The following is a 13,685-nucleotide window of genomic DNA, read 5'->3' as shown; positions in this document are numbered from 1 at the left end:
CTTAATATTCGGTCCTAAAATTTTTAAAATAACTAAAACCGTCGTATTTCGTAAGTAGATAAAATCCATTTACCTATATATTAAACGGCTTGGTTTTTGGTATACAACAGCTAAAATTTCTGAACAATATTATATCTACACAAATATCTCAAAGAGTGTTTAACGTAAATCAATGAAATTTGGGACTAAGTAAAGATATAAATTTACTGAAATATTAAATATAGGTACAAATCTGTTAATGTCGGACATATTTGGATCAGATCTTTATTAACCTAGACTTTCCACGGTTAGGAGTCACGAGATGAGGCAGGATAAAGAGGGATAATCCCCCTCGATCCCAAATCATTGAGGCCAATTTCTAGCCATGGAATAATGGCGCGGTTAGGAGTATTTAGAAGATTCAATAGATCCACTTGATTCTTAAACATAATTATTTAAAATTCTATTTCAGTACTGTAGGCTTTTTAATGTTTGTCTAGGGTTTTAATTAACAATACAATACACAGCTTCATGTGAATAACAGTAGTAATAATTTTTCGAGAAGGAGTATTCGTCTTTACACCTTCCTCGTCGTCTCGTCGTCTCTCAATTTTTGTCTCACAACAGCAAATTATACATTAGGCGATATTAACCGTAAATAATTGCAGGAAATTTATTAACAGTAAACTTCTATTTAATTTCAGTTTGATGCTGCTTTCACTATTTGTACATTACGCTTTGCAAAATTATGTGTGTCCAAATATTACAGAAGGGCGTATTAATTGCCATTGAAGGATCCATTGTCACTAACATAAAGGATTCCTTGAATGGTTTTCAGGGTTTATTCGACAGTCACAATTTCACTATTACATTTTTTATACAAGTAAAAGTGTTATCAACCATTCTCCGATGCATCACCAGATTGTTTCCTGCTTTAAAGTTTAAGAGTATAAGAATAAACAAACATGAATCGACATTTATGACAAATGCAAAGCTATGACAAGAATTTTTATATTTCATTTTTGGTATCCATTATGCACATATTCTTGGTCATAAATTTAAGACTAAGTTATTAGAAGAGTATCCAAATAAGTAGAATCGTTTCATCAGGCAACATAAAAAACTAAATGACTTTTAAAGATAAATATGCCGGTGCACAGCGTGATATCCAAAAATATTAGTTTTCTCAAATATATTTTACTCTCAATAATAAGTCGAAGAGCCGGGCTGGAGAGTCAAAATAAAATAAATTTACTTCAGTTAGCGTAATAGTACAAAGATTTATGAAACTCGAAGTATGGAGGTTTAAATAAAAATATATTATAATGATTAAAATGCGTGCTATAAGTCTGTTGATTTAAAAGGGTAAAAAACTCAAATTCCCTATCTTGCAAATAGATCGAGCTAACTTTTCTCCATTTTTTCCTAATCTTCCTATGCCATAAGTATATCACATCACTTAAAATGGTGGAATTATTTCTTTATCTGAAAGTTAAGTGGGATAGTTCTTTCAATATCTACGAAGTTAATGACCCAAAATCAGGAAGATGCTTTCCATTGCCATAAAACTCGAAACACTGCAGTAGAAACAACCATCAAAACCGATTTTCTCTCGCGGAATTCATTTTTTTCATTAAATATTAATTTATTACTCCTTGAATAGTCAGTAGGAGAATTTATTGCGACGCCTATTATTTCCATATTAAAGACATATGTGTAGGCAAAGGACATTTCTTATTATCACATAGCGTGCACGATTTCCAGAGGTTTTCTCACGGCCTGCAAACTGTGCTGACCTTTGCTGATTAACATAGACTCCTGGTGTAGCAGAAAGGCACCCACTTACAGTCATTCCTCGCGTTGGTTGAGTGCACTGGTGCACTGTGTCTCTGCCCTGCCCTTCTTTTACGCCAGCTGTTTGCATGTTCCTAGCGAAACTGGAAAACAACGAAAATTGCAAGGGCAGGACTCTCTCTCTCTTACTGCAAATTTACTTGAAAAGTGGCTTGCTGGAAGACAGCTATACTTATATTGTAGATAATTATTTTTTTGTTACGGTTTGTATTTAATTGGGCATTTCTTCCCCCAAAAGAAAAATATTTAAACAAGAATAATTATAATATATAATTATCTAGTTCCCACATTCATTTCTATTTCAAGTTGAGTTAAGACAAATTTACAAAATCAACCCCTTCACCGCTTAACGCCATTTTAGTAGGTAATCCCACTATCCGCGACATTGTACAATAACATGTCTGCCTCTGATCTGAAGTTTCGCATCGATCAATTTATTCGTGCGTGCCGGTGAACAATCCCGGTTTTTTTGCTGAAAGACTTTATCGCCACAAAGTTTCCGATGTCTAATCCTAATTTAGTATTTATTTGGTCATTTATAATTCCTCAGGACAATGATTTCAACATAACAAAATTGGTAGTTCTATTTCCGTATATCGGAATGAAATGTAATCGTATTTAATAACCGCGCGGGTTTAACTTCCCATACCTCTTCATTCTAATGAAATGCTAGGTCGTAGAAGGACGGAAGTAGGTTCTTTATGGGCTTATTTAATTACAGTGGAGCCGCTTGGGTCATTACACAGTCAGTTGCAATCACACGGAGACTTGTCATATTACCATACAATTTAAATTCCACACGTGCTCGTAGTCTCCTTCGGAACTGCGACGGCCCTATGCAGCGCCTTGTCGCCGTTCGGTTGCTGCAACAGGAAGCATAAAAATGAAAAACAGGCACTTGCTGTGATTAAGTTGCTATTCAACGAACTGATTAATGAATGGGAACAACGTACCCGTGCGTCATGTTCCCTTATTGCTTTTCTTTTATTTTGTTTGCCGATTAAAAGCACCAATATTTATTTTATTTCCGTTATGTTCCAGGTACCACGGACACAGATGGACGACCAATTATTCTGTGTTACGCGGAGTGCATTGCTCGGGCTGGCCTTAACAAGTACGAAATTGCAAAACTGCTTTTGTATTACTCTTCGATTCCAACGTAAGTAAAAGTAGACCGCATTTGTGCCAATTGCTTATTATATAATTTATTCCACAGGTCTCTTTGGTATTCGCAGTGAAATTTAATTGATTTCTAAATTCATCGATTGAATGTATACATAAGTGTTGTTAGTTAAAGTCATTTACTTATTAATAACTATAATTATGAAATATTGTTATGGGGCTGCAGGACAACAATTTTTTGCACTCAATGGGCTAAATATTTTACAGTTTAATTAACTTCAGTAATAAATTCAGTTTTATATCCCACAGGATTAAATTTACTTTTAATCCATGGTAAAATAGACGCGATCACTATAAATCTAGAAGAAATATGTATTGCTTGCTGTTGCTAAGGTCAGTGGCCTAAAATTTGTAGCTACATTGATAAAATCTATAAAAACGTTCGGTCGATGTAAAGAAAATGAAAAATCCATCTGTGCAAACTTTGAGTCTTGAAAATATTGGGAATTTTTAGTTACTATTTTACTTAGCACAGCTCCAATCTAGATTGTTCTTGATTTGCGAGTATGCCAATATAAACCTGCACGACAGAGAGTGTTTCGGCTTGCTATGTTCACAAAAAATTATAGCAGGTCTTCTTACACAAGCGGCAGGTGGTCTAGATTTTCTTTTGGTTTGTGAGAATCACTTGATAGTACAATTCGACTGGATAATAATTTGACAGCTACTAAAGTGTACCATTAACATAAACATAACATAACATAAAACACACCACAGAAATGAGACAACCCCCAAATCCAAAAGCCAAAGGCTTGTGCGGAAGGGAGCTACGCGGACAAACACCCATTATCCATCGACATTGCCAGTGCCGACACCGGGGATCGAACCCGGACCAGAGTAGGAAGCCTAGCCGAGAAATGCTTGCCACCGCACTCTCGACCGACTGCGCTACCGTAGCTTATAAAATTAATGAATGTAATTATCTTAAATTTGGTAAATCAGTTTTAAGGAAGTATTATAGTGTCAAAGGCGACAGTTTTATACAATTTCCAGCGTAAATAATTAGCTTTTTCAAGAACTGGTACAATAACATTAGATTCTGCTACAGTCTTCCAAGATTAGATTGTAGATTAGACAATCCAAGATATCTAGCAATTTCGCTTGGTATTTTCCTAAATGTATTATTTCCTATCTTCTGAACATATTGTCATCTTATAATAACTTTGGTGTTTCGACATTTGGGCCACAGGTTGGGAGCCATGTCGCGGATTTACCTTATTTTGACCCTTGTTAGGTATATTTGGCACACCTACGAAACAAGATTTTGCCCACCTGAATTCTCCATCAGAGTTGCCTTGAAATAGGAAACGATTCTTCTCTTTGTCGCCTTCGTCCACTTTGGTACAGCCTCAAGATGGCACGACTTTCAACTGAGCTTTGTTGCGCTTAATATTTTCGCGACACTTTGACGATGGTGACCATATCACTGTCTTTTAAGCTTTAAAAGTGGATTTATTGTTAAAACGTATATTTATAACAACCGGTTATGTGACTACTGACCTGCACAGGTTCTATAAAGTGCAAGTACTGGATAGATTCCGTTCCTGATTAACGGACGGCATGGCATCGCGGTTGACGTTCGATCACAGTACTTGATGGATCCGCTGAGGCTCTACAGCGAAGTCCGCCTGAGCTTTGGGAAATAGACTTTACTCAGAATGAAATTATCTGATATTTGCCAATTTTCCAAAATGTTCTTTAACGAAATTTTTTATTTTAGACAAATGGAGCCAATCAATGTAAAAAAAATCATCTGAAAGCTATTTTTTTTTTCGTAATCATATCTATGCATATATCCTGTCTTAACTCTTTTATAGAAATCCTTAAGAAATGAGCTCTATAGCTCTAAATCAGCTCTAAAATAACGGTGTTGTTCTTGTTGCAGTGCTGAAAACAAGGGAAAAGGATTTTCTGTCCTACTTCTTGCAGAAAACGAAGCGGACTACAAAGTACTGGAAATCCTGGACAAGTCGATATGCCTTATTCTCAATTCTATGTTGGTAAACAGATTTCTTATATGGACGCCGGGCTTGAGGGGCCACAGGCATGTTAAGGAACTAGCGAGTCGTGTTCAGGTAAGATAAGACATCTGTGTTTGCGTACATTTCGAATAAATTTTAGTAGAAATAGAATCATTGACATTCAAAGGGAAGTCTTCCGGTCGTACCCGTGAAAAAGTGGGCAGGTGAGTTGAGGCAGACGAAACAACTGATGGTGATTCCTTTCAATTGTTTCAATATCACTATTAAGAGTCGTACAAATAGTATCTTTAATATCTTTTTGAATTGTAATTTTTTTATTGCATATGCAGTTTTGAAAAAAATGGCTGTGATATTTTTTCGTAACTATAAATTTCATTCTCATATGAAATGTTTAATTATTATTAATTATTTAATTAGTTATTAATATAAAAACTGAACACCTGAACTTCATCATATTGCAACAAATATTTGCAAAATAGAGAAGAACGTGGTGACAAATTTATTTTGTTTATTACATTCAATTCATTATTTCTTAATTATTGACGGTGACGAGAATGTTCTTCTGTGAAGAAGAATTACATTACTGAAACTTGGAATAAAAAATATGCATTTTTAATATACAAGCACCGCATTTGTCTACAATATTTATATACCTCTTTATTTTCATATTTTTCAACCTGTCAGTTATAGCATTGGCAATTAGGTTAGTAATAATACTTTCTTTTTTGGAACAGGTTTAATTGAGGTTGTTATTAAAAAAAACTTAAATACCATTTACACACCATAATACACTGGAACACAATTTACATTTCTTTATGATGCGGTCGAGAGTTCAATACATGTAATTTTCAAGACTTTTCACTTTAATAGCGTTAATTGATCAGCTTACTGAGGCAAGGTCATTTCTTCATAAAAGAGTAGTGTTGTAGTTCAATACAATGGTCCGATTTTGAACAGACACACTTGGTTAATATTGGCTGGGTCGTTGGAAATTAGAGACAAGGTCGTGAATTAATAATGATTGACTTTTACTGATGTGCAATTCGATTAGGAGTACTAGTTTCAGTTTCGTTAATTTATATTAGTTGTGCCACAACTTTAATCTAAGGAGCAAGATATTGCAACTTGAAGTCTAAAAAAAATATGGAACAATAGGTCGCAAGATATCGTTTCTTTTTATGTAATATTTAAGACAAGTGAAGCTTTTAGTAGATATTTTATACGTTATCTACTTTATTTCAGTCTAAAATCAATAATTTTAAATTGCTTTTAGGGAACACAGAAGTATTCTTAAGAAAAATTTAAAAAATGTACTCTTGTAAAAAGGATTTATCGTCTGATTTAACTCATGCAAATTTGTCCTTTTTCGACATTCATTCAGAAAAAAATAGTATGGAGACATTTTGAGAAGAAAAAGGTTCCACAAATTTGGTAATGATACCTAAGACGAATTAATCACATATTTAAATCAAAGTCATAAAATTCCTAGAAGTTTTACTATTTTATGATTTCTCGTAATCAACCACAATAAAAGTGATTTAAATATTTGTCATCTGAAATGTTTACCATGCACATGTGTTGTTATCTTAAGGAGGTACCAAGCAAATCTTCGTCCGTTTGGTATCTCACCCATGCGTCAGCTGCTTGAATTCATCAACGAAATACTTTACATACCATTTGTTCTGATGACTTTAACATTACAACAATTTTAAGATTGTTTCTCTGAAGGAACAGTAATATTGATATCAATGTATTTGTTTTCGACAGATGCTGGTTTTTTGATATTTTTTTATAACTAATTTAATCAGTATAATAGCAAACATACATTATAATCAACTTGCTAAAATGTATACGAGCTTTAACTTAGCAACTTCAAAACGTTTGTCTGTGGTAAAGCAGTAAAATTAAACCTATTAGATTTAGGAACACGAAAATTTAATATTTTTAAAATATTAAAGGTATCTAGAAAATCACAATACAATTTGTAGATATAAAAGCATTAGGGAAGAAAGCTTTCCTTGATCTTGCAACTTAATAATAGAAAATCTATTTAATAATTCCTGTCAAGGAACTCGACCTGTTGGGTATATCCTATCTAATTTAAAGGGCAAAAACTTAAAGTAACGTCGTTACAAGTTTTCAACTGAGTTACAGTATTTATTGTGCCAGGGTTCTAAAATAATTGAAGCATAATCTAGTTCGCACTTAACGAAATAAAAATTTTACAAATTTAAAAGTTGATTGATAATAATTACATAAATCCATTTAATGACAAGTGTCGATATCTATCCACAGTTACCAATATCAAAAGTGAACAAGGGTTTCTCTTGTATGTATTAATTCATTATTCTGCTGAAGAAATTATTTACAGTACATTATGAGAAAGTAATATAGCAGGTTTCGCTGATTCAGCCTCAATTCATTTTAGTAGCTATTATTGATTCAGGGTCTTCGTTCGTTTTAGCTTAATATTTATTGGCTATTCCAAAAATGTTAAAATGTTTTCGACCGATAAGAGAAACGATTGTGAATACTCTATTTACTGTTTAATATATGAATTTAATGAAGTCCGTCATTTAATTGCACCTTCCTATATTCTGGTTGTAAATAGAAAAAGTACTGTTTAGATGACAACAAAGTGATTTTTGATAAGTTTAATAATATTTGTTTATATTTCTATACGTCAGATTGTCTTCATAAATTTTTTATCAAAATATGATAAGATACATATCTCTACATCAATTATATTCTAGTTTGTTTGTCCTAAATATTTTTACAAAGTCATGAAAACACTCTCAATCTTAAAGAATTATATACATATTTCGTTATAGAGTATGCCAAATTTGCATTTTAAATGAAAATGATTGTTAGAAAGATCTTCAGTCCTTCTTCAAATCCATTTTATGACCCAAAAAAAGTTACTCTACATATTTGCAGAAGCAACTGAGAACAATTTAAATATTTAATACTATACCGTTTCATAAATAATAGATTTACTTTTCAAAAAAAATTAACAAGTAACTTTTATTTCTTAATGAAACTGAAGGGTTGTGAAGAGGAGGCAATTTGCAAATGCAAAAACTTTTATTTGGGAGTTATTCATATTTTCCTCGTTTCAGGTAATATTTGTTTCTGGCGAAGCCTCTTTGAACAAATATATTAGCCGGGATCAAGCTCCAGCAAGTTGTGGCGGTTCCTGCACCCACGACCAGCTTGAATGGGTCGAATTCTTCAAGCAACTAGAGCCATTTGTAGCTGCCTGCAGATCGGCAGGGAAAAGTCTTCTATCCACCTTGTCCCAACTCAGAAACGAGGAAGTGCCGCACCAAATTACACGGAGATTTCTGAACCACCAATGCAGGTACGTAGTAAATATATAATCTGGAGCTGTTTGTTGTGTTATCTTGATTTATCTTATCTGGTAATTGGATGACGGATGTAAAGTACAGGTTCGGCATTGCAAGTATACCTACCTTTCAGTCGCTGGAATGATTCATCTCAGTTATTCTTTAGTCATATGATATTTTATGTCATCTTATCTAGTTTTGAGGCTGCAAAAGTGTAATATATTTATAATTTTCACTTGCTAATTATTCTTCTATTCATTGAAGCATTAAAACATTGAAAGCTGATTGTTCTCTAATAAATCGTAATTCAGTGTTAATTTGGAATGATCTTTTAAAATCATATCTCTAATTTTTATAATATATAGAGAAAATGGATGTAAATTCATCACTTTCACTATCCTAATATGTGATTGGCGGTGGAAAAATTGATCAGTTGCTATCACTCAGGCTTTAATGTTTATTACTATTTTAAGAAGAAATTTTTAAACTTTTACTTTTTAAAGAAATGTTAAGAAAATTTGATAGCCTGACACTAGCCTGCGTCATTTTTAGAATATTAAGTTCTTAGAATTACGAATGCAGACATAATTGTTCACATTGATACTGCAATAACCAGCGTATACATATACCACAAGAAAAATAATTATGATGACTTGCCTGTATATTATTTTCCTAGAACAAAATCCCTTTGCTCGATAAACAAAGTATATTTTTATTGAATATCTACAAATATTGCGAGATAAACGGGAGAAATAAAGGAACTTTTCCTTTTAATATACAATATTTTCCAAATTGTAAAATTAGCACCAAGATACATTCTAATACCATTATACTTCAAGGATCTATTCTATTTGATCAGCATATACTTCTGCATAAACTTACACATTTAATTTTCCATCGAACTTTCAAAAAATCCCTCAATTGTCTCTGTGAGATAAGGCAAACTAATGCACTACCAAAATTATCTTATCTCAATAACCGCGCAAGGTGGTGTCTCAGTTAGTGTTGTTAATTATTTCAAACGAGATTAGCACATTCGCGATGGACGACAAACACACACATAATAGGTAAATTCCAATCAAATCAAGAAAATTCCATAAAAATGCTTTTGTCCGTATCGCTCATTAGGTCACAAATATGCGCATTCATTTTCTATCGGGTTATAAACTAATAAAATGTTTTTCTTTCAGGCAAATCACGAAAGCCTTGGAATCGGAGAATATCCAAAAACTTGGAAGAGAGGGAAACAAGACTTTAACAAGCTTAGCCGAGCGGAGCCAGTGGCTGGCCAATAGTGCGGATGTCAAGCGCTGTAACAGTTTTGCGAACGATTCTTACAATTCCGTTGAAAAGGTCACCAAAAGAATGGAACAGCTAAAGCAGGAACGAATAGAGAGGCTTAAAGAGCTTGCTAGATTCCGTACTCTACAGGATGAAGCTGACGAGGTGGGTCATGTAATTTTATTCTTAATGCCTTTGGATCGACAATATTTTTGGTTCGTTTATTCTAATCGTGAAATTAATTAACAGTCAATTCCGGTCCTTAAAGGGGCTGATTAGGAAATGAATTAATTGCTTAAGTAAAGATGCACTAGCCGAAGCAATTAATTATTAAATATTAAGCAATACATATACACAATAAGCAGCAGCAGCATTTTCCTCTGATTTCGCTGGAGGTGACACAGACAAATATGATGCAGTGTATCTATCTTGCCTACGTTTAACGATTTAACGATATTTGGCAATGATGAAAGAGTAAATAAACTCATAACACCTATTTTATTTGCTTTGTTCTAATACATTCGCGAACGGTTTGAATTTTTTAGGGTATTTATGTAAGCAACTTACATAAACTTAATTTAAAGGTATGATAAATGAAAGCCTAAAAACATTCTACGTTTAGGTACGAAGGGCACAATAAAGTAAAGAAAAATGCTGCATCAGCAGTGTACGAATTTATTTCATAGAGAGAATGCGGCATTCACATTGTATATGTATTATATGGTACACATTAGAGAATGAAGAAATACAGAAAATCACGAAAACTTTATTTAAGTTATAGCCAAAAAATATCGCTACGTAACAAATGCTCTAATAAACAGAATCTGGTTTTGGTGTTATTTCGATGAGTGTAGACCCAAATTGAAATGGCCGCAATAGTTTTTTTTAAGAACATCGTTGAAAGATAAAATTAAATAAGAAGATATGACTAATTAATCTAAGTATAAGAATATTTAGATTTACAATATTTTTGTTTATTTAACTTTTCCCAATTAATCAAAGAATTTTATACATGAAAAACAATGAATCTAATTGTGATGAAAAATGTGAAATATATGCTGAAGATAAGCAACTGGAAATAATGTTTTTAGGACAGTTTAAAATGATACACCTGCACAATAGTGTTCTGTCTCGTCACAAGAATTTACTAGTTTATTTTTGTTGTCGATGAAATAAATAAATTCTTGCATGGTTACAAAAATTCAGTTTTTCTAGACAGTTGAGAAGTGTTAATAAATTTTTTGAATGTTTTAAACATTTTATTATTGTTGTACTCGTACAACAACTGTACCAACGTATCAGACAGAAAGCACTGCACTTAGAATATTTTTAACGATAGGCAACCATTTTAAGTTTATTTATTATGAGTGCAGTTTCTTTAAGACATATAGGCTAGATTACATCCATAAAACTGGAACTGTTATAAACATCATCGATTTTAGTAGCTTTAGTACCACAAGACATCAAGGAAACGCTTTTGAATTACCCATAATTTTATCAACAGCGAAACTGAGACCTGACAAAATATTTATACTTTTCCTAAAGCTAAGATGTGTTTAAATATTGTTATTAAATTTAATTAGTCTTGGTACTTGACGGGCTTTTACAGACTGGCAGGTAGTCATTAAAAATTCGCCTATTGCTATAAACAGTTTCTCTTTAATGATTCAATTAACTGTGTACGTTTCGCGTATGGGCATTTTTTACTAACGGTTTTGTTTTATTTATGTTACTAACAATGTTAAGATAAGCGCAAGATCTTCAGATAAACCGATTATCAATATTGTACTTTCATAAAATTTATTATCTTAATCACTTTTGTTTATCCGATACGTCACTTCACCAAGGTACCTTGAAAATAAAAAAAAAGTTAATTTCATTATGAACGCCAAAAAAAATCTATTCACGGAAATATAAACATATAAATATTTCTTTGAGCTCAAAGTAGTGTAGCTATAAAAAATAAACTTTAGAAAAAGAACTACCTTTCATTTTTCTAATAAACAAGAGTTCAGAAAATTGTAATATGAAAATAGAGGGAGATGGAAATGTAGAGACAACTATCTTAGTTTTCAAATCATTATTGTATTGTCAATAATAATCTATCTATATCTACATTTATTACCAATAATTTATTTGCAGAACTGGGAATCATAGAAAGGAGATTCATAGTATATTAATAAATATGACTTTGTGTAAATATATATATTTGGGATACTTATCATTTATCAACTAGGTAAAGCAAAAAATTAACCCAGTATTCTTGTTTAAATTATTATTAACTTCCGCAAAGGTGTGTTTACTGTAGTCCAATTTAGAATGAATATTTCCATAAATTCTATAAATTTTCAGGGGAAAAAAACCGGAATATTTACATAAAAAACAAGGATATGAACCCAGTCTAGGTAGTTCCCACAAAGCATACAAAATTCTTCTTTATGTCTAATTAGCTAATTGTCTGTCGTGTGAAACTGGTGATTAATAAACGTTAAATTGTTTACAGCTTCTTTCGTGGACTAAAAAGGTCGGCGAGGAAACACTGAATAGTTTGACTTTGCTCTTACGTTCTGCCGGCGACTCTGCAGGTGTCAAAGAAGTCGCCAACGACTTTGAGAAGTTCTTCTTTAACGCATGGGTAAGTGGTTTTTAGCATAATACATTATTCTATAACAATGTACACAACAGCGGTATGGAATATATTAAATACCTCAGTTAAGCAGATTTTAGTTTTCTGAACAATTTTGTGATTATATGGAAAATGAAAATAACGAACGTACTGATACGAAAATTATCGACAATGTTTCATTATAGTTTGTATCTCACGTGGGTACCGTTATTATTTGAAAAAACAAGTGTTTACAAAATATGATGAATTTTCCCGAGCACCAGAATTTCAACCTACTCAATATGCTCACAAAATTTCATGAGAATCGGTCAAGCCGTTTCGGAGGAGTACGGGAACGAACATTGTGACACGAGAATTTTATATATAAGACTAGATTAAACGTCACTTAAAATCCATTATCAATATGATCAATATTTTTTATATTTATCTTAACAATAAACATAACAATGACAATAACATAACAATAACTATATAAAGCGTATCCCAATATTGACGGAAAAATTAATTTTGATAGAAAACACAGGTTTTTAATTAAAAATTTTAATTTGGCATGGAATTTTGTATGGAACATCTGGTAAATGGCCTTCAATGCTTTGCTTTGCTGCACTCTTTTGTGGAAATTTTCCATGACCGTTTTGCATAAATGCGGCTGAATTTCATTGATGCAGCGCTCAATTTCCCCCTTCAAGACGTGGGTGGTCGTGGGTTTGTTGGCATAAACCTTCAAAAAATTCCAATGAAAGAGTCCAACGGCCTTAAATTGCATGATTTATGCGGTCAATTCTGACCACCAAAACGGGAAATTACACGACCAGTAAATGGCTCATGCAGTCATTGAATTGTTTCTCGGGTTGTATGGCATGTGGCACCGTCTTGAAACCACATGTCCACATATCTTGAAATTTAGGCAAAAACACTGGATATCAGGTCGCGATATCGAGCACCATTAACTGTTATTAATGATGATGCCTCCACCAAACCGTGACAATTATGGATGCATTTGTTCCTCAATAATCACACTCCCATGTTTTGTAAATAAAATAATTTAGTAGATTGTAGGTTTAGTTAAGATAAAGTCAATTACAACATATATTTCTAAATACTTCTTAGTCTGTGTTGGTTCACTTAAAACTACATTTTTGTTCGAGTGAACAGAAGCAGAATTGTTTAATATAAAATACTTTTTCGTAAAATGAAAACTAATTTAGTTTCAACCGTGGACAATGCTGTAAGTACATATATTTTTCAATAAAAGCCATAGTTACCCGTGACTCATTTCGCGCTTTCCAATAATATATATTTTGTACGCATAACACTCAGTAAAAAAATATTACCGATTCAGTAGACATTTATACATTTATTTTCTGTAACATCTAGATGGGTATAAAGAAAAACAAATTAATATTACCTAACGTAGCGCGTTGTTTGGAAAGA

At 32.7% G+C, this 13,685-nt stretch overlaps 1 protein-coding gene across 3 annotated transcripts in view; it reads left to right on the top strand.

The window, feature by feature from the left end:
- Positions 1-13,685, top strand: part of LOC108907821 (triple functional domain protein) — an 82,169-nt gene that overhangs the window by 55,686 nt on the left and 12,798 nt on the right. For all 3 annotated transcript variants that reach the window (XM_018711638.1, XM_018711637.1, XM_018711636.1), the window contains exons 3-7: positions 2,875-2,992; positions 4,901-5,090; positions 8,117-8,358; positions 9,535-9,790; positions 12,129-12,260. In XM_018711638.1, the coding sequence (XP_018567154.1) occupies positions 2,875-2,992; positions 4,901-5,090; positions 8,117-8,358; positions 9,535-9,790; positions 12,129-12,260 (938 nt within the window). The remainder of the gene's footprint in view (positions 1-2,874; positions 2,993-4,900; positions 5,091-8,116; positions 8,359-9,534; positions 9,791-12,128; positions 12,261-13,685) is intronic.

Source organism: Anoplophora glabripennis, unplaced genomic scaffold (genome assembly GCF_000390285.2).
Source record: "Anoplophora glabripennis isolate ALB-LARVAE unplaced genomic scaffold, Agla_2.0 scaffold120, whole genome shotgun sequence".
Classification (NCBI taxonomy): Eukaryota; Metazoa; Arthropoda; class Insecta; order Coleoptera; family Cerambycidae; genus Anoplophora; species Anoplophora glabripennis.
Note: the sequence above shows the minus strand (reverse complement) of the source record. Positions and strands in the feature narration are given on the sequence as shown.